The 26,636-nt window shown below is 43.8% G+C and overlaps 1 protein-coding gene across 2 annotated transcripts; it reads right to left on the reverse strand.

The window, feature by feature from the left end:
- On the reverse strand, positions 1-26,636 carry LOC147887645 (serine/threonine-protein kinase PCRK1-like). Of its 2 annotated transcripts, XM_087393144.1 has the most exons (4): positions 25,875-26,636; positions 16,794-17,057; positions 9,230-9,352; positions 1-719 (listed from the first exon to the last, which is right to left on the reverse strand). In XM_087393144.1, the coding sequence occupies exons 1-4, from the start codon at positions 26,262-26,264 to the stop codon at positions 162-164; spliced, it is 1,335 nt and encodes a 444-aa protein (XP_087249270.1). In that variant the 5' UTR covers positions 26,265-26,636; the 3' UTR covers positions 1-161. The 2 variants fall into 2 exon arrangements, with proteins under 2 accessions (XP_087249270.1, XP_087249271.1); XM_087393145.1 differs by lacking the exon at positions 16,794-17,057.

Raw genomic sequence — 26,636 nt, forward strand, 5'->3', positions numbered from 1 at the left:
AATACTTACATACCCAACACCAAAAAGAATCAAATACACTTTAACTTTGCACAAAGACAAAAGAAAACGATTGCTTCCAACTCTATCCATAAGTTGACACATGCTTGAAGTCATGATCTGATACATCCGTCTGCAAAACAATCCATTCATTGGGAATCATGTCATGCTTGAACTGCATTTGGAGCACATACTCGTCGCCACATATGCCGTGGATCTTCTCTATTTCTTAAATTCATTACTTCTTTAAAAAGTAGCTGTCTTCTCTTTGCACTTGCTGATTCCTTCATCTGATCAACAATCGTTGAGTCTTTTTGGTTACTTGTCAAAGATGTAGATGTGATATCAAACTGCTGGCTGCCAGTTTTAGGTAACTCAACTATCTCTCTCAACTTCTCAACAACAGCACTCATTAGTGGGCGTGCTCTGGCATGCTTTGCAAGGCACTGGAGAGCCAAAGATGCAATCTTTTGAGCCTGCATCAGAGAGTACTTCCCTTCAAGTCTTGGATCCATGATATTGTTAATTTTTCTGTTACCATGAAGGTATGGTCTCACCCAATCAAGCAGCTGCTGCTCATTTTTTGGGCGGTTCCGATCCATAGACCTCCGGCCCGAGAGCATCTCAAGTAAAACAACCCCAAAGCTCCACACATCACTCTTTGCTGTGAGGTGACCCGTCTGAATATATTCTGGAGCTGCATATCCTACTGTGCCAACCACCTGCAGAATCAGAATATAATAAAATAAAGTCATTTCCAACCAATCAAAAGTTGACATTAGAAGCAAAAATACCAAATCCAACGATTTACCACATCTGCCACCGTTTTTACAAAATGCAAGCCTTCCAGGAGGCTTTAACAAAAGATATAACCTTTGAAACTCAAAACCAACTAGCTTCTGTAGATTAGCTAGAGTTGCAAAATTTTACTGATCCTTGCATCCTCATACTGAAGACGGAATTAGGAACAGCAAATGATCTCCCCCCAACCCCCTGCCTGCCTGGAGCCTAAATAAATGTGATAAAATTCCCGTTTATCCTAAAACAAGAGATCTTTTGTGTTTGGACAAAAGAGTGGAAGACCACTATTCCATGTTGGAAGATACTTGCTTACAACAACAGCTGTAGCAAACTCTTAAAACACAATTAAGAGGTAAAAATAGCCCATGTTGCTTGGGAAGCAGTATGAAATTTCAAAATCATCCATTTAAGGAAGCAACTGTGAATTTGTATGAGGGTGATTCAATAGAGAATACTCTAACAACGCAGCTTGCAGCACTAATGGGAAGATTAAAAATTGTAGACCTAATCTCTCTTACCTTGAACAGTTTCACACCCAATTTAGGATCTTTAAAACTATGATGCAATTATAGCGGTTTCAAGTGGTGGTGTTCATAGCACATCCAACAAGAAGAGTAGAACCACCAAAGACTACATTCACCGGACTGAAGGGAATGCTACTTCAAATAGAGCAATGCTAAAAAGAATTTTGGATAGCAGAGTGATGCAGACTTAGACAAAAAACATCTTCTTGGGGCAAAGCAAACCATGCCGTCATAGCCTAAGGCACTTGTCACATTCAAATTTGAGATCTTGAGGACAAAAGAGGATCCTTTTTCAATCCAGGCCTCACCTACTTCAACGTACGTGGCAACGTGTCTATTGCATTGTCCACAGAGGCTCTGGACTTCATGCAGTTGAGCTTTCTATTTTGTTGGCCATATGGTTTTGACTACTAGGTTTTAAAACCTAATTTATTTGGTTTCTAGTGATTCCATATACATTATATTGGTGTTACAAGAAATGCACTGTTTGCCAAATCATGGCCATGTTGGTATGACTGAGACTTGTGTCTGGATGGAATTAGTGTCCACTAGAAGAGATTTGAAGCCAATAGGCCTCTCTATAGATCGGGCGTCTATATGATTACTTTGATGTGTGTTTTCAATTGTTAAATTGCATGCAACATTGGGTTCTGATTTCCCTACAGATTTCCATCAGTACATGGCATGCTATGATAGGGTGCAAGACTGTTATGTCACATTCCATGCCAACATAAAAGCATGCTATATGGATCTCGCATCTAAGTAGGTATGTAAGCACTAATACGCTTGCGTCATTGAGGAATGCATCTAAGGAGACTTGTCCATGCCTTTTACTTTGTATATAGACAACAACATGACTTTTCACTGAGAGTGCTATTGTCATCACAAATTTTCTCCTCCCATTCATTTACCTTTTGCAGTTCGGCTTCAAATTGATTTGTTTGTCACAATTGGCTGCTTCTCTCACCTTATTTATTTGATTTTTTTTCAAAGAAAAGAACCTTCTATTAATGCTTGAAAGACTTCATACAAAACAGCAGCCCCGAAGGTGCTGAGTATGGAAAAAACCGGAAAAGGCTGAAAGAAAAACCGGATTGTTCCAATGAAGCCCAACTCACTGCCTAGGGGATCTCTGAAACTGGGGCTAACAGCCAGGTGGGGAACCAACGAACCCCTCGCGGAGTGAAAGTGTAAAAAACTCCTGCAGGCCAAACCTTGCAGAATCGAGCGCGCCTCGTGACAGTCGTCCTAGAGCATGGGGTCCCACACTCCCAGGTGGAGCGGAGGGTGTAGATTATATCCTGCCAAATGGCAACCAAGGTAGCCGAGGGTGGAACCAGATGCTCACCCATCACCAGACTGCAAAGAGCAACCCAAATGTTCAACGCAGTAATACTGGCTACTACCTCCCATACGCTGTCCTCCGCAGGCAGAGGAATGAGGCTATCACGAGGGACCGCCTCATGGAGCTCTATCCTCTGAATGCTCTGGACCAATATCCGGTAAGCTGGGGAGATCTCATCAATCTGGAACGCATGTCCTCCCTTGTTCAACTAGGCCACCATCCCCCATGTGTAGTCCCTCTGAAGGCTCTGCATACGGGTCATAATCCTGAGGGCTCCCATCCAAATCCTCGCTATGCTACGACAACTTCAAAGGCAGTAAGGGATCGAGGAAGCGAAAGGGGGCGTTGTCTTACCCTTGCCCAATGGCAAGGGTGTCAAGGCAAGGGAGGGAAGGGAGGCTGAAGAACCTACTAAGGAGGTGGAGAGGGGGGTGGAAGGGGAGGGGGAAGGGGGGCAGGCGGAGGGAGGGGGACGGGTGTTGAGGATGACCATAACAGGAGAGGCGAGGGGGGGGGGGAGTGGAGAGGGAGAGGGATCTGGGGGGAGAGGGAGGCGGGGGGTAGTAGGGGATACCACAAGCCCCTCCTACTAATCAGGCTCGCCGATACTCTGAATCCGCTCCTCCTCAGGAAAAACGTTCGCAGCTTCCGCCATCGTAGCATCAAGAGCTCCTGAAGCTCGTTGTGCTAATCCAAGGGTGAAAGCGAAGGTTGGGCCTCCATCACAGGAGGATCATATGGCTGAGCAGTGGCCCCTACTGCGAGGAGAGGTGGGTCTCCACGTATGGGCTCCTACTGCTGCTCCTCCTCAAGTGCCTCTCGAAGAACTCTGTCTCTCTCTCTCTCTCTACGTCTAGCCCTTTGCCTACAGCGCTTTCGGGCAAGTTTGCTCGGTTTCTTTTTCTTCTTAACTAGGGTCCAGTCCCCTTCTGAAGGGAACTCCTGCTCCTCCTGTCTGGAGAGGTGCTAGGCTTTGGCCTGCTGACTCTGCCTGCTCTGCAGGGATGGGGCGGCAGGGCTCGGCCTTGGCCGCGGGGGCAATCTCTGACTAGGTGACCCATCTGTCTGCAACGAAGACAATAGCTTGGTAACCAGGAGATCTCCACTCTCGTTGGCAAAGTGTACCCCCTTCAAGGGTCTCTAGGAGAATCAACGCTGAGAGGGACTCTGGGCTCTCAACCACCAGTCTGATCCTGGGGACCCCATCATCTGCTACCACTGATGTGGCCGAATCTAGCAGAGACTCCAGCACAGTACCAAATGCTCGATCAATGGAGGGGAGGATGGCTCTATATTCCTTTGGGAGCCATGGGAAGCAGAGTGTAACCGAAAAACGGGAAACATGGTGTGTCGTGTCCATGTCCTCCACTGTAAAGCCATGGTACCAAGGGAAGAGGTACACTAGATGCGGACCGAGGAGGATGGGGCTCTGCTCCAGGAGTGTCGAGGCAGTATCAGGGGAGCTCAGTTGGATGAGGAAGACGCCTCTTCCATAGATGGTGGCATCCTGAATGTGGTCACCCTCTAGTGCCAAGCTTGCCTGGATCCACTCTCGCACATGTCTCCTTATGGGAGTGAGGCCCACAATTCTGCCCACAAACACCTTATCCTAGAAACTGAGAATTGCTTACTGCACCTGTTGCTTGTCGACTAGGGAAAGAAGGACCTTAACGGCTGTGGGAGATTTTCTTTCGCCGAACAAGCACAAACGCTCCCGCTACAGGGAGGAAAAAGATAAAAAAGGGGGGGATGAGGCGAAGAGATATCAGAGGAGGCGGCGGAGAAGAGGCAAGGAGGGGAGCGGAAGAGGGCAGGCTGAGGGAAAGAGGAAGAAGGTAGGGAAGGAGGCGGGAAAGGGGAGCGGGGGATGGCAAGGAAGAGGAGGTCAAGAAGCGGGGGCAGAGAGGTGGAGAAGGCACGGGGAGGCAAGGAAGGCGAAGAGGAGGCGGGGGGGCAGCGGAAGGAGGAACAGGAGGGGACAACGGGAGGCGGAGGAGGAGATGGCGAGGGAGAACGAAGAGAAGGTTGGGGAGGTGTGGGAGGCGGAGGGGGAAGGTAGAAGAGCCGGCAAAGGGGAGGCGGCGGGAGGCGGAGGAGATGGCGGGAGAGGGGCCCAGGAGAGGGCAGCAGAGATGGCAACAGGGTGGAAGAGATGGGGGGGGGGGGGGAGCTGACGGGGGGGAGGCGGATGGGGGGGAGGCGGAGGAGGCTGCGGGAGGGAGAAGTTGGAGGGGCAGCGGGCAGCAACTCCATGTGCCTCCAAGCTGTGCTTCTCTCACCTTCAACCACCCTACAAAGCTAATAGATATTTGGCTACAAGCATGTTCTTCAAGATGAATTTCCACACAGACTACTTGTACCATCCAGCTCTTGGTTGTCTAGCATTGGTGAGAGGACTCCAATTGCTTCTTGACACTGTGAATGCCTTCTCAAGCCTATATTAAGCTTGTGCCTGTGTAGCTTGCCCAATTATATAATCAAATGTGAGTCAAATGCACCAGAAAAGACAAATCAAAACACCTTCTTCAAGCAAAGATGACTGCTTGATGTGAGCAGTTTGTTGCCTTCCTCAGATTTCAGTGAATGCAGTCACAAGCCGGTGCATACAGCAATAAATGCTGTCTAAGATGGCTTGTATAATTGTGTGGCTCCACACGTGGCTGGTACATATGATAGCTGCAGTTGATGCTATATCTCTAAAATTCTTCAAACCTGCCAATTTCAATGCGGTAGGCTGCGTCTAGACTCCTTGGACTGCATGTTGCTTAGTTGAAGTAGTTATCAGCAACAAACCTCCACATCTATATTCCTTGGACTGGATTTCAGCTTCCAAAGGAAAATAACTGGAGTATCTAACAAGTGGGAATGCCCAGGGTTTCACTCTCCTCACAAGATCACCCATGCAATTCATTGATCTTCAAGATGATTCTCTATCACGCAAAATCATAAAAGACAATTAAAGTGGTTTTATATGCAGAATTCTAGCCTCTCAAAACTCCGACTGATAGCAGGGACATGCTGACAGCTTATGATAGTTCAGCTTGTGTGGATGCCACACTTTGTGGGCCAGTGGACAGCCTAATATTGCCTTGTATGCAGCCCATAAGGTGAGTCGCTTGTTCTTTTTGCAAGAAAACAACCACTAGGATATCACAGCTGTGACTTGATGAGATAAATGAGACTGGCAAACAAGAAAATCAGGAGTCATTAATGCTTAATATTGATGTGGTCTGGCAACTAGATAAGAACGGTGAAGAACCAAGTATATGAACAAAGGAACGAACATTGTTGAAGTGGATACTCTGCCTTCTACACCGAAAAGAAGCTAGCCACGTAATACTTGGATTTAATGAAAGCTCATGGGTCGATTGACTCTGCATATGTGTTTGTCTGCACTACATATGTGCATGTGCCAGATGTGAAGAGAAAAAACCCTGAATCAGAGTCCATCAAATGCATTTTTGTTGTCATACTGATGAGGCAGATGAAACATAGGCTGGCAAACAGGAAAAACGGCAGCAATTAAAGATAGGCCACTAGATGAAAAGTTAACAGACCATGCCTGTCGATATAGGAAAGAGGTTGTTGAAGTGGACACTCCACCGTACCAAAAAAGAAGACGGCCAAGTGAAACTTTGCCCTTTTTCAAAGAGACTGGAAGAGAAGGTTACACTCTAAAGATGAGAATAATGTACATATATATATATATATAATCATAAGATCGAATATATCCAATCTACAAATTACATTTTCTATTAAGCAAGCCAAAGAACAAAGGAGACAGAAAAGAGATGGGAGATGCAAGCAACATTAAATTAAAAAATAAGAGCAAATAAGAAAAGTATAAGTAAAACTAACTTAGTAAGCAAAGCTATGCCTATATTCTCATCAATATCAAGCATAAGCTGCCATGTGGGAATAAAGTATACAATGGATCCTCCATCTCTAGCATTGCTACACATAAAACCATCTCTTTAGACAAAAATTTGGTTCCTATAGCACCCCTTTGAAGATGCCTCTACTCCTCGCTCATTATTTTTATGAAGTGTCTAGAATCTATGGATTTACAAACTCTATAGAATCTAGTCCTAAAGTTGGAATCAGTCCTATGAGATTCTAGGAAAAGATTCCAAGGGACCCATAGTCATCTCTCAAGGTCTAATTGGATAGCATTGGGAGAGATTACAGTGTAAAGGCATCCTTGAATAGGTCCCTGTGCTCTCAACTTGCACAAGGAGTAGATGCCACCAAAATGGGGGAAGCCTCTTCCATTACCACAATTCAATAATCAAGAACAACACTTGGGACTAAAGCAAGCTACCATCAGAGGGACGGAATATTATTGGCACCAAATGGATCTATAGGATCAAGCAAGGCTCTGAAGAAAATTTTAAGGCAGTGTTGGCAGCCAAACAATCCAACCAAGTTGAGAGTGTTGAATAGCCTGAAACCATTGTAAACCAATGGCAAAGTTCAATATTATCAAGACAATGTATTCAGTTGAAGAACAAAAGATAATGTATCCTGAAACCCTTGTACACCTATGGCAACGCTGAATATTATCAAGACAATGTATTCAGTTGAAAAGAGCTGGCCCCCATCTTCCAAAAGGGTGTTAAATCTACATTTTTTAATGGATGTCTAGAAGAGGAAGCAACCAAAAGGCCAGAAGGTTTTGTGGACAAAGGGCAAATGCATCTTGTGTGCAAGTTGGAAAAACCTATGTATGATGTTAAGCAGGTACCAAGGGCATAGTACTTGCCTTGGGAAAAGGGGAATGGAAGAGGGGGGGGGGGGGGGGGGGCACATACCACAATATATCATCACTACAAATGATGATGGAAAAACTTGGTTTAATATATTATTATTTGGGCATATAGCACCTTAGGTAAGAGTTACATTAGAAAGCAGATAAAAAGGTTTTGATGAATCTGAAGGCTACCATGAATTTGTGTATGGTATACACTAGCTGCGCAAGCTTCATGATTTTACAGAAGTTAGTTGGGTAGGATCAGTAGATGAGTAAAATACCGCAACACTGTTTTCACTTGGGTTAGGTACAGTCACTTGGACAAGCAAGAAGCAACAAGCAGTTGCCTTGTCATCTATATATTGAAGGAGAAGGCAGCCATCATGGCAATATGGGAAGTCACATGGTTGAAGATTTTGCTCAAGAAATTTGGGATGCCCAACAACAAAAGCTATATATGCCTTGCAAAGAATCCTATGTTTCATTCAAAGACAAAGCATCAAAGTGCAGTTTCACTTTATCAAGAAAAAGAGGTAACAAATGCAGCAAATCTCATACTTTGCACCACAAACAAGCAGGGCAGTTGACATGTTCGCAAAAAGTTTAAATGGTGCAAGGACACGTCAAAGTGAGTGTTAGGAGTCAATGCTTGGTTTTAGGTATGCTTGATGCATTTCTAAACCAAACAATGGTCTTTATTAAATTTCAACATCAGTTGCCATGTGGCACAACTACATCATCAAGGGTTATAGCGAGCCTAATGTTGTACTGCATAGGATTACACTAGTTGTGTATTGCTTGTGAGATTTCAATGCATGAAAGCCAGCTGTTTTCTCTCATTTCTTTTGCATGCATCTACACCACAACATCATCCAACAACATATAAATAGTGTCTCCAAATTTTAGAAGCACGGATAGCAATCATTCTTTTGAGTAAGATATTTCATTTGAGCATGAAATTTTCATATTTTCAAAAGGAAACAACCTACCATCTTGATATCTTGCTGCCTCTAATGCAAACAACCATGGCATCCGCAGGAACCCTTAATGGTTTTTGAGGATCCACGATTTGCAAAACAGGGGCTTGTGTGACTAAGTTCTTCAAAGTTTCAAAACTTTGCTTAACTCATCATTCCATTGATTGAGAAGAATGTTCTTCCCATTGTTGCTTCTTTAACTCTATTATAGTTGTCTTAACGATGCCACAATGGCATCATCCTTACAAATTTAAAAGAATTGAGTAATCTCGGGAACAGGCCAACCAACGCCCTTCTTAACCAAGACAACAAAGTTTGTCTAAGAAAATCACATGAGACTCTATTCTGTCATTCAAGGAAATATTATCAGTATATGAGAACAAAACAAAATCCGCCACCTCATTCATAGGAGGGACTACCTATCCAATCTTCCAAAACCGTTAGAAAATTGCACGCCAAACTTTCCAAGTCGACCTTAGAGAACAATAGAACAGTTACTTGTGACAATGCCATACAGACACGACAAACATCATGTGTTTCCCAGAGTTTCTCTTTCACAAGAAAAACAGCATTTCCACACAAGACACAAACAGCATGTGTTGCACAGAGGTTCTGTTTCACAAAAAGGAAACCCCATTTTGATAACCTACAAAGAATTTCCGAGTATTTTTCAAGGCACAAAGAATCAATCTAATTGGTAGAGTCTCATTTTGCCCAAGCTAGTGACTCTGGTTTACACACTGTGAATAGTTAGCTGCAATTGGTTAGAGTGAAGAGAAAATCATTTACTGCTGTGAAAAAACCCCTCTCAATTTAGGCAAAGGTTAAAACATACCGCAGTGGAAACGTGTGTAGCTCCTATTTCAGGACCTTGCCTTGCCAGCCCAAAATCTGATAGCCTTGGAGTGAAATCTTTTTCCAGCAAGACGTTGGAGGTTTTAAAGTCACGAAAAATAACCTGCATTTTAAAGAAACAATTTGGTATGTCCATGACACTAACAAGCCCTCCCTCCCTCCTCCCCCCCCACCCCCCTCTCTCTCTCTCTCTCTCTCTCTCTCTCTCTCTCTCTCTCGGCTAAAGCGGTTTTGCCTTCGGGAACGTTTCAGAAAGCCCCGACTAAGGGATGGTTATTTGACAAATTGGTGAGACCAACAGCCATGTACGCAGAACCCTTCTGGAGAGTGCCCTATCACCGATTGAGTGGCGGCGTTTTGAGAGGCTGTAGGTGATTATGGGATCCAGGATGATTCAGGGCAAGCCCTCGACCCCCCACCAGATCGTACAGGCGGAGTTCGCCATGACACCACTCCATATTGATGCCATCTTCCAGACAGTTGCTTATCTTCATAGGGTCTGGGCCTTACCTAGAGGGAGAGGGAGACTACCAAGATTGGCAATAGAGTCATCTATACGACTAGCTGATGAGAGTGGGGTTAGCATGGCCTGGTACGCACCAATATCCAGATGGTTTCACAGCTAAGGTAGTCAGATGGACTGTCTCCCCCTGTTTCGACCCTTTGGTCTTTCATAGACGTAATAATCTCTCTCTCTCTCTCTCTCTCTCTCTCTCTCTCTCTCTTGGTCTTTCATAGACGTAATAATCTCTCTCTCTCTCTCTCTCTCTCTCTCTCTCTCTCTCTCAAATAGTCAACACATATAAATATCTAGGGCTTGATTTCATAGAGAACTACAAGTGGAATGCATGTGTGGAAAGGAGGATTTTGGGAGGTTTGAAAGCCTATATAGCTTCCACCATAAATGCAGGAAGGTGCATCTATGGAGTTGGGAAATAAGAAAATTTCTGTACGCCATGCTTGTACAGATAGTAATCCTGTATATATACCTAGATGAATCCAAGAACATTCCCAAACTCATCCTCTAAAAACACAACATAGTGCAGTTTCAATCTCCCGAGAGTCACTCATAAGATTGAAAACCATAAACTCCATCACGCATAGCAGAGACTAGCTACTATGACATCCCCACTAACGTCATCAGCGCCCAACAGTGGGTGTAGACCATGGTATAAAAGTATGCTCTCACACATACAAATCCACACACCCACACATACTTGAGCATCCATTTATACAAAGTCTTCGTACTGAGTTTATGTCGGCACTCCAGAGGTGAAGGGCAAACTCAGCCATACTAAAGGAGAAGGCTAATCAAAAAGTAGTCCAAATCTCTTCATTCAAGCTACAACTGCTTGTGAAGTCTAAACGATTTCATTTTAGTCTCTCCCAAACGAGCATCTAAATCTAAATCTAGCTGATAGGGCAACACACCATTTAAGATAGAAAGAATTATCGCAATACAGATAGTAATCCTGTATATATGCCTAGTTTGGGCACCCGGGCTTTCTAGGATATACTGGGAAAGAATAGAAACTTTGCACAAATGTTTCCTGATAGGGGAGTTAGGGGTTAAGGCACAAACACCCTACCCCATCCTACTAGCTATACAGCCTGGACTACAGGGAGGTAGTCCCATGATGTCACACACTCAGCCAGTACCACCTGTGCCTCCAAACCCAGCTGTGGGGGGTGTTCTTCAAGCTCCAAAAGGGCCCCAAGGACAGCAGCCTCTTTATTTGCAGCCCCTTGGCTATGACCAGTTGGAGCCCAGGCTCAAGATGAAGGATTACAAGGAAGGGGGGGCAGCAATGAAGTTTGAGACCTTCAATGGTCATGCTGATAGGATGAAGGCTCTCACTTTCTTGCAGCAATTTGACTTGGCTTTTGCTGGAGGATACTTTAAAGACTCCTCGAAAATCAGGAAGGCAACCACATTCCGTAAGGGTAATGCCATGCAGTGGTGGTCTAACCTTCTCCTTCAGGGCCAAACACCTACTACATGGGTTGAATTAAAAAAGGCATTCTCAGCCGCATGGCTTACCACTACTTTTGAAGTGGATGTCATGACTCAATGGCATAACTTGAATGCTAGGGAATGCAGGAATCTAGAAGATTACAACAAGACGTTTTGGGACGCGCTTCTACATGTGAGCTCTTACAGAACAGTCTCCATTTCAGAGCAAGCTGAAAAGTATTGTTGTGGTCTTCCCAAAGAGTTGAGGGACTATTGCACCAAGACACACATAATTGATAGAGAATGCCAACACAGCTTACTCACTCATGTAGGGTAGAGTCTCAGGTTTCAAAAGCAACTTCAAGGAAACCACAGCAAGCTGGAAAAGTCCCTCTTAAATCAAAGTTTGTGGCAGGACAAAGGAGAAAACAGCAGCCCTCTTCTCTCACTCCTGAAGAAAGGAACAAGTTGTTTGCTGAAGGGAGGTGTTTTCTCTGGAGATTGTCCTAACAAGAAGAGGAAAGCCTGCAGCAACTCGGGCTGACTCTAATCAAGGCCCTAGAGGCAAGAAACCCAAGCCAAGTGCTGGCCAAATTCCTGACATTATTGGGGGTGAGCATGATGAGAAGAAGACAGAGATGTGCAGAGCATGGGGCAAGCTACGGGATCAGCATTGTCTGTACTTCTTTGACTCACGAGCCAAAGCAAATTTTATAACTCGCTCAATTGGGTCTTCAACCAGAGGAGATTGGTCCTCTTTGTGAGGCCAACATAGCTAATCCGGAGCTTAGTACCCATGTCACTCCTATCATAGGGAAGCTACAGATTCACATTCAGGGATATGTGGACGATGAGCATTTCTATGTGATGCCTTTACCTGAGTGTGATGTTTTGTTGGGGATGCCTTGGATGTACCGTGTGCGTGCTATCATAGATACACATGATAAGAAGCTTACCTTGACTTATAGGGGTAAAACCCAAGTCATAGATGTAAACTCGAAGGGAGAATCAATCCCAGTTGTATCCGCTTCAGCGATTTCTTCTATAATGAAAAAGCATCTTTCAACGTATTTGATTTTTGTCAAAGAAAAAGAACCTGTTGAGGATAAATCTAATTTTTCCAAGCTGGAAAAAGAGCAAACTGAGTTTTTATTTCAGTTTCAAGATTGTTTTTCAAATGAACTCCCGGAGGAGTTACCTCCTGAGAGGCCAGAAGATCATACCATTGATATTATTCCTGGCAGTTCTCCACCTAACCGACCACCATACAGCGTGAGTGCGGCACAACAGGAGGAGATCATGTGTTAGGTGAATAAATTGTTACAAAAGGGACTGATTCAACCAAGCTCTTCTCCATATTGTTCTCCCGTCCTACTTGTGCAGAAGAAGGATGGATCTTGGAGAATGTGTATTGATTACAGGGCTTTGAATAAGATCTCTATCAAGAATCGATTTCCTATCCACGGATTGATGACATCTGGGATCGATTAGAGGGATCAACCATCTTCAGTCGCTTTGACTTGAAGAGTGGTTATCATCAGATATACGAATCAGGCCCGAAGATCTACATAAGACTGCCTTCAGGACCACTTTTGGGCTTTATGAGTTTCTTGTCATGCCATTTGGTTTGACTAATGCTCCTGCTACCTTCAAGCGCATGATGGATCACATTTTCAGAGAGCACAGGAAGTTTGTGGGTACATTCTTTGATGACATTATTGTGCACTCGAAAGATGAGGAGGAGCATCAGCAACATTTGGTAGTTGTATTTGCAGAACTCAGGAAACACAACTTGCTGGTCAACACAAACAAGAGTGAGTTCTTCATGCTAGAGATACATTTCCTGGGACGCATTATCTCACGAGATGGAGTGAGGATGAACCCTGCCAAGATAGAGGCAATCAAGAATTGGCCTCCATTGAAGAACCTACATGAAGTCCGTAGTTTTCTTGGCTTGTGTTCATACTACAGACGCTTCATTCGCTATTTTGCTGAGATAGCTTCACCCTTACATGCTTTGCAGAAGAAGGCAGTGCCTTTCCGTTAGGGGAAGAAAGAAATTGCAGCATTCAATGAGCTGAAAGAAAAGCTATGCTCTAATCCTGTCATCATTTTGCCAGACTTGCGAAAGTCTTTTGTTCTTGAATGTGATGCAAGTGGCAATAGTGTTGGTGGAGTCCTTATGCAAGAAGGCAGAGTGGTTGCATATGAGAGCAGGTTGCTCCGAGATGTTGAACACAACATGAATGTATATGAGCAAGAGTTGGTAGCTGTAATTTATGCTCTTACTGTGTGGAAGCACTATCTTTTGGGTGCTGATTTTTATGTGCAAACTGATCATCAATCGCTGCGATACTTTCTCACTCAGAGAAAGTTGTCAGAGAAGCACATGAGATGGGCAAACTTCCTTTCCATTTTTCATTTTCAGATTGTGCATGTGCTGATGCACTTTCCAGAAGGCCACATACGGAAGCTATGTCTAAGAAACCACAGGTATTTGCAGTTACCATTGCTTATCACAATGAGCTTGATGTATGATGCTTTTGCATGTATTTATGATCAGCTTATGGAGGGCGATCGGCATGATCATTATACACTTAAGGAGAAATTTATGATGATGCATGGAAAGCTATGTGTAACGCAGCCATTGAGGCATAAGGTGCTCACTGAAAGTCATTCCCCACCGTGTGCAGGGCATAGGGGTATTGAGGCTACAATCAAAGTAGTAGAGCACTACTTTTATTGGCCTTCTCTACGGAAAGATGTTGAGGCTTATGTCAAGACATGCATCACTTGTCAAAAGGTGAAGTATGACAGGCAGAAACAGCCCGGTTTACTTAAACCTTTGCCTATACCAGATAGACCATGGCAGAGTATCGCCATGGATTTTGTTTTTTATCTCCCTCGCACTCCTTCTGGTCATGATGGCATATGGACCATCATTTGCAGATTCAGCAAGATGGCTCATTTCATTCCAGTAAGGAAGAAGATTACTTCCGAGAAGATGGCAAAGGAGCTCTTAAAATCTGTTTTCAAGTATCATGGGATGCCTGAGTCTATCATGAGCGATGGAGATCCACGGATGACCAGCATGTTCTAGAGAGGTTTGTTTGATGACATAGGCACCTCACTACTGTTTTCATCTTCTTATCATCCATAGTCTGATGGTCAATCAGAAGAGGCAAATTCTAGAGCTTTGGATTTGCTGCGTTCTTATGTGTCTGAGCACAAAGCAAAGTGGAAACAGTATTTGCCACTGATTGAGTATGCATACAACAATACAGTGCACTCTTACATGGGTAAGGCACCATTTGAAATAATGGAAGGAACGAGAAAGGTTCACCCTATTTTGCATACGAAAGAGAAGATTTTTGTGGCATATGAGTATGTGGAGGACTTGCCGGCAGCCTATGAAAAGGTTAAGTATGCCCTCCAATGCAGCCAAGACAAGCAGAAAAGAGCTGCAAATAAGCATTGCAAGAACCTGGTCTTCACAGAAGGTGATTGGGTGTTGCTGCGTTTTCTTAAGGGACGCCTCAGGAGCAAGAAAGGGAAGGTAAAGCTGTACACCAAGCTGAATATGAGGTACTACAGCCCCTTTCAAGTTCTTGAGAAGATCAATGGGGTAGCTTATAGGTTGAAGTTACCTGCGCAGTGGACCATCCACAATGCTTTCCATGTTAGCTTGCTGAAGCCTTTTCATGGAGAAGTGCCACAGAATATGCCAGTCGAAGAGCAGCTTGAAGTTGATGAGCAAGATGAGGTCTTGATTCCTGAGTAGATTGTGGCACATAAGGATCGGAAGGTTAATGGTAGAGTTGCCAGACGTTATCGAGTGAAGTGCAAGAATTATCCTACGAACGATACGATTTGGATGGAAGAGAGTGAATTGGCTCAGTGATGCTATGCTGTGAAGTTATATGCTCTAAGTTTTGTTTTATGGGCAATGGCAATGGTTCAAGTTGGCTGTATTTCAGATTTGTGAGATAATAGAGTCAATTACATTGCCCTCGATCAAAGGCCGGTTACAAATTCTGACTTAAATGTGACTGGGTCTCCAGAATATTCTGGTAATCCTAGAAGCATGCTTTTGGAAGTGTAATTTCCAATAAAAACTTTAAGAAGTTAAATTTTGGAAACATGCAGCAGTGGCCATGGGTTGCAAAGAGCACTAGGTGGTTGTGAAGGGTCCCAAAGCCCATAAACCACAGCTATGCATGTTAAAACTGTAAAACTCACCAAGGTAAACTGTCACGGGGACGTGAATCGCTAAGCTTTAGGAATTTATGGTGACTACCCTAGCCTCTAACTGATTAAAACAGTTCAAAGGACACTTCAGTGCAATTAATTCCATGGGCCAAGGCAAGGGACTGAAGGTTAGAGAGGGGTAAAAATCCCTTTCATTAAAAATAGCTCTGGTAGGGGTGAAGACTCAAAACAGCAAGGAAGGGAAAGGAAGGGCTCCAAGGGCTTCCAGGGGTGACACCCAGGTGCCACAAGGGCAAGCAGAGAGGCCACACAAGCTCCACACACAAACACATGGCAAAAGAGGCGTGGGAAATTAATGCCCCTAGGGGGGTCAGTTGGCAAACCATGATGCTTGGAACCAATGACCCTAGTTTGTAGGATCTCTAGGGGGTTAATTTTTAAAGGATGACCCCACTGAACCATACCAATGACCTTAGAAACTGAAACCACTCTAATAGCACTAGGAGTTGCACTTATTGCATATAAAATCATAGGTACCTTTTGGGCATTAACTAAGGCCCCTAGCCTGTTACCCTAGGCTAAATTCAGTACAGTTAGTTTTGACACTTCACCATCACCACCACGTCCCCATGACAGAATTCAAGATGACACAATTCATCAAACTTTGCACTAACTGCCTCAGCATTGACGTCTAGCAGCACTTAGACATGATTTTCAGCTTACATCCTAAATATCCTAGGAAATGCTTTAGAGCTTCAAGATGGAGGAGTGCAAGCTGATTGCAGTCCAGGAAAGTTTGTCCGCAGAGGATGAATCCCCACTGGTGGATGAAACGTTGTATCCCAGGTTGGTTGGCATTTGATCTCAAGGGAGACCTAGGACTACATGGGCGATCTATAGGGGCATGGCTAAGAGATGACCAATGCATAGTTCTACGTTATGGCTAGGTTTGGATTGTTTTTACATAACGCATTGTCAGCACTAATCTATGAGCAGTTTCAACTGTTGAACAAAGCACACACATGTATTAATAATTTTCCAAATCTTGTGATGTTCAAGCCCCACTAAATTTCTCCCAAAACCCTTTGTCAAGAGATTATCCTTCGTTACATGCGTACCATAAACCAAAACTAGTATATCTCTTGGCATGATGGCTAACTGCCTGAAACAGTTGACATAAACTAATCAATAACCTGCTGATGCTCTGTCCGATCACAAGAGGATTGACAGAGTACAAGAAAGTGAAACTCGTTTGCTAACTCACAGCTTAGATCCCTTGTTAAATAAAAAAGAGCCAGATTGAAAGAACAACAGTATGGATACACATGTGTCCATGTTTTCTTATAGCTGTCACAGATCGTGAAGAAATTATATCGCCTACCTGCAGATCGTTTATCTCTTCATGCAAGTAAGCTAAACCACGAGCAGCACCCAACATAATGAGCAACCTCTCTTGCCAAGAAAGAACCGAAGGCCCCATTTGGAAAAGATGCTCCTCAAGGCTCCTGTTGGCCATATACTCATATACAAGCAGCCGTTGTATACCTCTCTCATCATCTTCCGCACAATAACCCACTAATTTCACCAAGTTTGGATGCTCTACCAAGCCGAGGAAGCGAACTTCTGCCAACCACTCTTTGTGTCCCTGTCCAAAACGACAGCTTGAACGTCAAATTTTAAACCACCGATTTCTTCAACTTCATGGAAAACAGAAAAAAGAGGAGCTGGGAATTGTTTGGGACCAAAAGAAACCTTTGTCAAATACTTCCCCCCCTACAAATGATGTGGAACGGGTTGATGGGCCCTGGTGAAGTAAAAAACTAGTGGCTCTTTACAGATGATTAGCTCACAGAAAAACCTAGCCAGTCTACGCATCAAGCAGTGTTGCTTTGACTTTTCAAGACATCATTTAAGGCCACACTGAGAAAAGATAGCCCAGGTTTACAATAATCCAGGAAACATGGATTTTTGGTTGCAATCACACCTTTTCGCTGGGGTGAACAGACCACATGAAAAAACACAGGATGACCATCATCAGTGAAGGTTTTTTTATAGAAAAGTTCCTTTTCATATAAGCAAGAAACAACCAAGTATAAAGTGCAGCTACCTGGAAAGCATTATATAAAAACTGAAAGAAATTGTCAAGTCCATAGATAAAAGGCAGCTATCATAGAAGCATTCTGCAATGAAGAGGGATACAAGCCTTAACCAAGCTTCTCTATATCTTTTCAGGCTTTTAAAAAGATAAAATAGAAACTCTCTACACATACAATGGGACTCGAGCACTTCTCTTACAAGAAGGGAAAAAACAATACTCAGTTACTATATAATGAATACTATTCTCTTCTTTTCAGGAAATAGATTGATGGGTCAGTTCAGTTAATGAGCCTCCACAAGATGAGGCATCCTTTGAAGATTATGCATTTTAAATCATCTCTATGTATGCTCCAGATCTCTCTTTTTATGTCAAGGTACTCAGCCTGGATAGTCCTCCAAAATGAATGAAATAAACTATTGTGTTTTGTGTGTTTTGTAAACACCTCTGGTCACCTTATGATGTAGGCCATGTGTATGTTTTGCTCCATGGTACCTCCTGCAGACATTGTGTGCATGTACATGCAGGGGAGATAACCATTGGAAGGTCTTTTTGTATCCCTTTTGTTTACCTTACACCCATGGGAACCCTTGCTAGCATGAGAACCTAGCCATAGATTTATCCTTGACCACCATGAGATGGCATGAGAAACTATGAGACTAGATGTATCCTTGACATAGCCTGAGGCATTCCCTTGAGGGGGGGTTTGATGGGATATCTCAAGGTGTATGCCTCAGGCACACCTTGGTTTCTATGTGTGAGTGCTAGAGGCACAGTTAGGTGCCCACAAGCACAGTTAGGTGGTGGAAAGCCACATAGGATGATTGAGAGAATCTAGGAGCAGATTGAGGAGATGATTGTGGAGCTCTGAAGTCATCAGTGATGTCAGTGAGCATGTATGAGGTGCCTACTTAAGGACCTCACTCTTCTTCATTCCATAATGCAAGTATTCTGAGTTTGTGTCCACTCTTTCCTTTCCTTTCAGTTTACCAACAAAATTCACATCCTGACTGAATATTTGATGTAGCAAAACTAATGTTAAAAATGGGGAGAGGGTGAGAGACAAGATCTAAGGCACGAACTGATGTTGATAGATTGTGTTATCACAGCAAGTACATAGCCTCTTTTATAGGCTGGGCAAGCCTTATCTTCCCACATTGACACCTCATAGATGAGGTCACACACAAGAGAATCTAGATCCTATAATCTAGGGGAGGAATCACACCTATCACATGAGGTGGCACAAGTTGCCTCAAGACTCTTCACACTCACACAACTGTAGGACACTCCTAGGACTCTAGGACCACACACACTAGGACTCCGATTCCAACAACTAAACCTGAACAAGTATTCCATTTTTATGTCTTTTGTCACAAAACGTTTCAAAAAAAAAGCAGAAGTTTTGAAACGCCTAATGGTACTTTTTAGTGCCAAAAATGTCTTAAATATGTCCCACATATGCATGGCATGCTCAAATGATGCCTACCTAACATGTAGAATTTCCAGTAATACTACCCTTGGCCACGTTTCTTTGGGATAGAAACGTTTCGAAACGTTTCTTTCCCAAAGAACCGCGTTTTGTTGTGACTATGCTTGTACATAATGGCCACTGGCTCTTCCTCGAACTCCCATGCTTGCCAGCCTTGCACACTTCATGCACTGACAACAGGTGGTAACCAAGAGTTGGAACATACAGAACTTGGGAGGTATGCTTCCCCCCTCTGCCATCAGGAACTATTACATATATCTAGATGAATCCAAGAACATGCCCAAACTCATCCTCTAAAAACACAACACATAGTGCAGTTTCAATCTCATGATAAGTCATTCATAAGGTTGAAAACCATAACTCCATCACACATAGCAAGGACAGCTACTATGGCAGCCCTACTGACGTCATCCGTGCCCAACAGTGGGTGTAGAATATATTATAAACACAACACACAGTGCAGTTTGAATCTCATGGTAACTCATTCATAAGGTTGAAAACCATAAACTCCATCACACATAGCAAGGCTAGCTACTATGACATCCCCACCGACGTCATCAACGCCCAACAGTAGGTGTAGACTATAGTATAGACATATGCTTTCACACATACATGTCCGCACACCGACACATACTTGAGTATCCATTTATACAAAGGTCTTCATACTGAGTTTCTATCAGCACTCTAGAGGTGAGGGACATACTCAGCCATGACACAGGCAAGCACTACAGGGGAAGGCTAATCAACAGTAGTCCACATTCTCTTCATTCAAGCTACAACTTAAATGTTAACGAGCATCTATGCAAAAATATGCTTAGAAAATCTAACTGATAGGGCAATGCACCACTAAATTTATTGCAATATCAGCAAGCCGCAACATGGATGAAAACTTCACAAGGTGAAATTTGCATGTCCGCTAATATGGCGAGAATATATATCTAGATGAATCCACGAACATGCCCAAACTCATCCTCTAAAAACAGAACACATAGCACAATTCCAATCTCATGATAGTCACTCATAAGGTTGAAAAGCATAAACTACATCACGGATAGCACGGACTAGCTACTATGAAATCCCCACCGACATTATTAGCGTGCAATCATGGGTGTAGACCATAGTATAAACATATGCTCTCACACATACAATTCCACACACCCACGCATACTTGAGCATCCATTTATACAAAGGTTTTCACACGAAGTTTTTGTCGACACAATGTAGGTGAAGGGCAAACTCAGCTATGACAAAGGCTAGCATTAAAGGAAAAGGCCAATCAAAACGTAGTCCACATTCTCTTCATTCAAGCTACAACTGCTTGTGAAGACTATACAATTTCATTTTAGTCGCTCCTAAATGAGCATCTAAGCAAAAAAATTGCTTAGACAATCTAGCTGATAGGGCAATGCACCACTTATCCAGCGTTCCCTCACCTTCAACTGGTACAATGAAATTATCACCAATGCATACATCACCTAACTACATCGAAGGTCCCCAATCTCTTCTCAGGAATGTGTCATGTGCCTGGAAGCACGGTTGCCCACACTTCACTCTCGAGACCCACCTAGCCGCCCCCCATCTAACCGGTGTGGCAGTTACCTGGTGGCAACATTGGTCTAGTAGTTATTTCAAATGGGATATGTTTGTACTCACATCAAAGATCGGTTTCTACTGCCTGAATATGGAAGACGAGTTTTCTCGTCCAGCCCACAACGGTCTGCCAAGGTGCTAGCCTACAGCAATAAGAGTATTACCTTGGCCCAACAATTAGGAGTGTCCAAGACCAATAAGCTGAAGCACTGCATTAGGGGGTTGGACTCCAACATTCGCTTCCCTGTCGAAACTTTGACCTGCTCACCTACGAGCATCCACTTACCCTGGCTCAAAATCAGAAAATGATGCTAAAGGGGGGCAAGCCTAAGCAGATCCAACCAGAAGCCAAAGCCTCGCAGCAGTCTTCAACCCCAACAGGTAAAGGCCCTCAGCAAAAGGACAATAGCTTCCAAAAGAAAGACAACCCGCAGTGAACTGGTCAAAAAGAGTCGTGAAGTCCAAGATGCCTCCGAATGAAAAAGCTATCACGAGAGTGTACTTACAGCCCGACGGAACAAAAAGTGGTACCACGCAGGGCATTGCTGTTTCCATTGCCACCATATTGCAGGACATGGAAAGAAAGATTGCCCAAAGTGATTGGCCGAAAACGCTACAAAAGCATCGCTTCTACCATCGCCATTGCTTTCACTCTCCCACCCCTGCCTACCTCAGCTACAAACGCAGTTCTGCTTGCTTTAAACACCGTTCCATTGGTGGCCTTTGAAGGTAAGAAGGAGGGCATGCTCGACGAGCAAAAGAAGGCCCTCATCAGAGCCTATGGCACAGCAAAAGGGCAACGGTTTGTTGTCTTATTTGACATGGGGAGTTCAGAAGACGCTATATCCCCTCAGCTCGCAAAAAAATGAAAATTTTTCTTTCATAGTTCAAAAGGCCTCTTTTCAACAGGATTTCATCCTCACACCCTTATTAGGATGCGACATGATATTGGGGATCCAATGGGTCCGAGAATATTCACATGTGCCCAATTGGCAGCAAAATTCCTTCAAGAATTCCTTCACAATTGTCTAAGGACTACATGAGCCGGCCATCGTCCATGGGGACAGAAGTATTCCTCGTATTCCTTTAATTTCCCACATCCAAGCAACTCGGGGAGCTGTTCGCAAAGGCACAATGTGTGCACTAGTATATGTCCGTTGCCAGCTGAATTCAGTGCATCCAGCTCCTCCTTTGGGACACACCATGGCTGATCTAATCCTTGAGTTTCAAGATATCATGCTCCGGGACGATCTACCACCACAGCTTCCGTCTCACAGACCCAAGGATCATAGAATCGAATTAGTCCTAGACTCTAACCCTCCCAATAAGTTTCCCTATCGATTATCAAGTCTATGGAGGAAGAGTTAGAACAACAACTCACTCAGTTATTGCGCGCTGGGTTTTATCCGGCCATCCTCATCACCTTTTGCAGCTCCAATTCAGAAAATTTGGAACGACTATGCGTCGACTACAGGGCACTCAACAAGATTACAATCAGCAATAAATCTCCAATGCCCCGCAAAGTACATCTAAGAGCGCTTGAACGGTGCCAAATACTTTTCTAAGATAAACGTTAAGAGCGGTTATCATCAGGTCTGCATATTCGAAGGCGGATGCTAACATCCCAAAGACAGCGGTCAGGATAGAGCAAGCTCGTTATGAGTTCATAGTGATGTCACGGGTGTTCCTTGAGCACATAGGAGTGTGCATGTTCATCTTTTTAGATAATATCTTGATATTCTCAGCCACAGCGGAGCAACACTTACGGGATGTCCGGAAAGCTCTACAAATTATGTGCCACAATCCTATCTAAATGCCAAAAAGAGTGAGTTCAGCCTGATGGAAATCCAATATCTAGGTTACATCATCAGCACAGATGGCATTCGCTTGGACTCCAAAAAGGTTCAGGCCATCACAAGCCACGACGGCTCAAGAGATCCAATCTTTTGTAGGGCTTTGCCAAGCCTATAGCTATCACATGCCATCATAGATGCAAGCAATGTGACTACAACAAGAAGAAAGACCCATGGCATATTTACAGCAAAAAACTCAATACAATGCCGAAAAGAATTACTCGGTCTATGACAAAGAATTACTCAGCGTGATCTAAGCATTGAATCATTGGAAGCCGTTCCTTTATGGACAAACCTTCACAGTCTAAACAGACCATCAAGCCTTAAAATGGCTCCAAACAATGCCCAGCGATCAGCAATCCCGATGGAGTTAAATATTTCAACAATTTGAAAGCATGATTGAATATGTGCTTGGAAAGCATAATCCCCTCGCCGACGCTCTAAGCAAAAAAGCCACCATTCAGACAATAGAAAGGGTCGTTGTGCTAGACCTCTGCGGAGTTTAGCACTCAACATCAATTCCCCTTGACTCTCACTCCTGGCCATTACTCAATCCACGAAGGATGGTTATTTCACAAGCATGGACTTTGTGTGCTCAAAGACAAGCGGCAAGCTTTGATGCATGACGCCTATGACACCCTCAGAGGTGGCCATAGAGGCATCAATAGTACATTGGAGAAACTAGAGCGCTATTCTTACTGGCAAAAAATGCAGAAGGATGTGTATAGTTATGTGCAGAGATGCCAATTCTACCAAAAAGTAAAAGTGCCCCACCAAAAGATGGTAGGATTTCTTCAACCCTTACCGATCCCAGAAGGTCCTTTTCACGATAGCAAGATGGATTTTGTGGGACCCCTTCCCGCATTTGCGGGTACACGAAACACTTAATGTCTAGCCATTGTTCATCATTTTAGCAAATTTTGTATGCTTATTTCATGCAAGTAGATGGTCAACGCAGAAGACGTAGCCCGCTTATTAATCAGATATTGGTACCTAGATTGGAGCATTGCCACAAACCATTACGACAAACAGGGATTCAAAATTCACCTCGTATCTCTAGAGGGCTATGTTCGAAAACTCATGCACCAAGCTCCAGATCTCCAATGCATTTCATCCGCAAATTGACGGGGACAGAGGTATATAATCAATTGGCGTTTGACGTACTAAAATTTTATTGTCATGATGCGTAGTCAAAGTGGGAGTAGTATCTTCCCCTTGTACAAGCCATATTGAACGATACATATTCATCAGGTGTGGGCTATACACCGTATGTCGTACAAGCCATATTGAACGATACATATTCATCGAGCGTGAGCTGTACACCGTATGAAGCAAACTTTTAACAGGAGGTTCTTTTCATGCCTCACCAAAATGATATCCCCGTCTCTCGAAGCTAATAAAACTACAAATCCATGGTAGAGATTACAGAGTCACTTAAAAACCGCAAGTGTACACATGCCAAGCCAACAAGTCATGTCAATATACCTAGATGAATCCAGGAACATTCCCAAACTCATCCTCTAAAAACACAACATAGTGCAGTTTCAATCTCATGATAGTCACTCACAAGGTTGAAAACCATAAACTCCATCATGCATAGCAGGGACTAGCTACTATGACATCCCCATTGACGTCATCAGCACCCAACAGTGGGTGTAGACCATAGTATAAAAATATGCTCTCACACATACAAATCCACACACCCACACATACTTGAGCATCCATTTATACAAAGTCTTCGTACTGAGTTTCTGTCGGCACTCCGGAGGTGAAGGGCAGACTCAGCCATGATGAAGGCGGGCAGACTCAGCCATGATGAAGGCTAGCACTAAAGGAGAAGGCTAATCAAAAGGTAGTCCAAAATCTCTTCATTCAAGCTACAACTGCTTGTGAAGTCTAAACATTTTCATTTTAGTCTCTCCCCAACGAGCATCTAAATCTAAATCTAGCTGATAGGGCAACGCACCATTTAAGATAGAAAGAATTATCACAATACCAGCAGGCCGCAACTTGGACGAAAACTTCACAAGGTGAAATTTGCATGTCCGCTAATACGGCAAAAGCATATACCTAGATGAATCCAGGAACATTCCCAAACTCATCCTCTAAAAACACAACATAGTGCAGTTTCAATCTCATGATAGTCACTCACAAGGTTGAAAACCATAAACTCTATCATGCATAGCAGGGACTAGCTACTATGACAACTATAAAGAGGACGATTGGGTTTATCTAAGGGTTATTAAGCAAAGGTTAAAGCAGGTGGGCAACCCCAAGCTCTCCATAAGAAGTTTTGGACCATTCCCCTTCATTTAGAAGATCAACGACGTCTCTATGAAGCTACGGTTACAAAGCAATTGGACAATGCTTCGCGTCTTTCACGTGGCTTGGTTGAAGCCTTATATTGACCCAACACCCAGTGATACCACAGGCAAACAAAGGTGATCGACGATGCAAAAGTAATAGAGCCAGAGCAAATTCTCCTTCACAAACGGAAGCATGGGTCAAGACAACGTATCCGCAAATTCTACACGAAGTTTCGAGATCGAGGATCTCATGAAGCGGTTTGGCTAGACGAAAGCTTCTTCCAAGTGTTCCCACTGATATTGGCAGACTACTTGGATGCCATGCAATTACCGCAAAGTTAAGGAGAGAATGTCACATACACCCATGTACTTCTGTGCAAAGTGACATACTCGCTACACCGACAAGTGCATAATAGATCCCTAATAGAAGATTATGTCATATGCCATGACCCATTTGTGAGCCCTTGTCTAGGGACACTCACACACAAGCTACGTAGGTCAGTCTCTCAGCAAGTTAGAAATCAAGTGCTTGTTCGGTAGTACCCACTAGCGAGCGGTAGGTTAGTGTACTTTCTGGGTAAATCCATCTCTCTCCCTCTCTCTCTCTCTCTCTCTCTCTCTCTCACACACACACACACACGTGTGCGCGTGTGTGTGTGTGTGTCGGTGGAGAAGGCTCTAAAATTCCTTGATGCCGCTAACAGAAACTGATACAAGCACAAAACTTCTTTTGAAAATCTGAATGTAGTTAGCTGAGGTTTGTATTTGCTTACACAATCTGGTTAGAGAAAAGGGCTGGACAGCAAAGCGTGGCACATCATAAATAGCAGCTAGGAACAACACGTCAACGGACGCAGCATCAAGTTCCATACTTGGTATGATCGGTACTCATATTTCTATTGAATGGATTTCCTAATATACTACGGTCCATTTAGCAAAGAGACTTTGAATTCACGTTTTTTTTCTTCCAATTCTATCTGAGTAAGTCAGAAATCAAAGGAGGTGTAAATATTTGCAAATACTACCGTACATACCAGAATAACTCAATACTATGACAATAGGATCGTGCGTGGCCTTTCTAAGTACGGTAAGCGAGCGGTGTGGCATGTAAAGGAGGGAGTAGTAATACCTGCTGCCCTTTTCTGTTTAACTGCTTGACCGCAACCACCTTTGGCAATTCTGCTTCATTGGGATTCTGATGCCTGATTAACCCCTTGTAGACACAACCGAAACCACCCTCTCCAAGCAAATTTGCTCGAGAGAAGTTCCCAGTTGCTGCTCGTAGCTCTGTGTATGAAAACACCCGGAGATCAGGTGGTCTTTGAGAAGAGCTTTGTGACAAGTTGGGAGGTTCGCAAGTCGATTCAAGACAAGGTTCTGACAATGCATGCGACTTTGCTTGTGAAGCTGATTTTCTACTCGGACAAGTCAACCCTTGGCTTAAAAAACCCCAAGAAAATCTGCTGTGCCTGCAATCACTAGTCCTCTTCTCCGTCTGAGGAAAGGTGAAACACTTCATTCTTGCAAGTAAGAAGCGGCCTTGGCGGACGGGCCAGTTATGCTCCAGTCATTGGAATCTCAGCGGGGGACCAGGAAGACTGAAACCTGTGGAAACCTTCGATTCCAGACTCTCACTCTGGTAGACTTTTGGAAGATGGATGGTGGGCATGCAGCATTTTGCATCAGAAAATGATAACAGAAGGGTGACGTGCAGAAGGAGGGGAATAGTAGACAAATTGGGGAAGTGAAAAGACGGCAAACGTCTTTGAAGTACAAAGTGTATGACAAAGCTGGGGCGGCCGAGGTAGAGGGGGGTGGATAGGTGAGGTGTCATCAAGAATTCAATCGATCATGAAAATCAGAGGCTTTGGGCAGGTGGGCGATAAAAAAA

This window comes from Dipteris shenzhenensis, chromosome 22 (assembly GCF_047967505.1).
Source record: "Dipteris shenzhenensis isolate YYH24624 ecotype China chromosome 22, Dip_SZ_1.0, whole genome shotgun sequence".
In the NCBI taxonomy this organism is placed as follows: Eukaryota; Viridiplantae; Streptophyta; class Polypodiopsida; order Gleicheniales; family Dipteridaceae; genus Dipteris; species Dipteris shenzhenensis.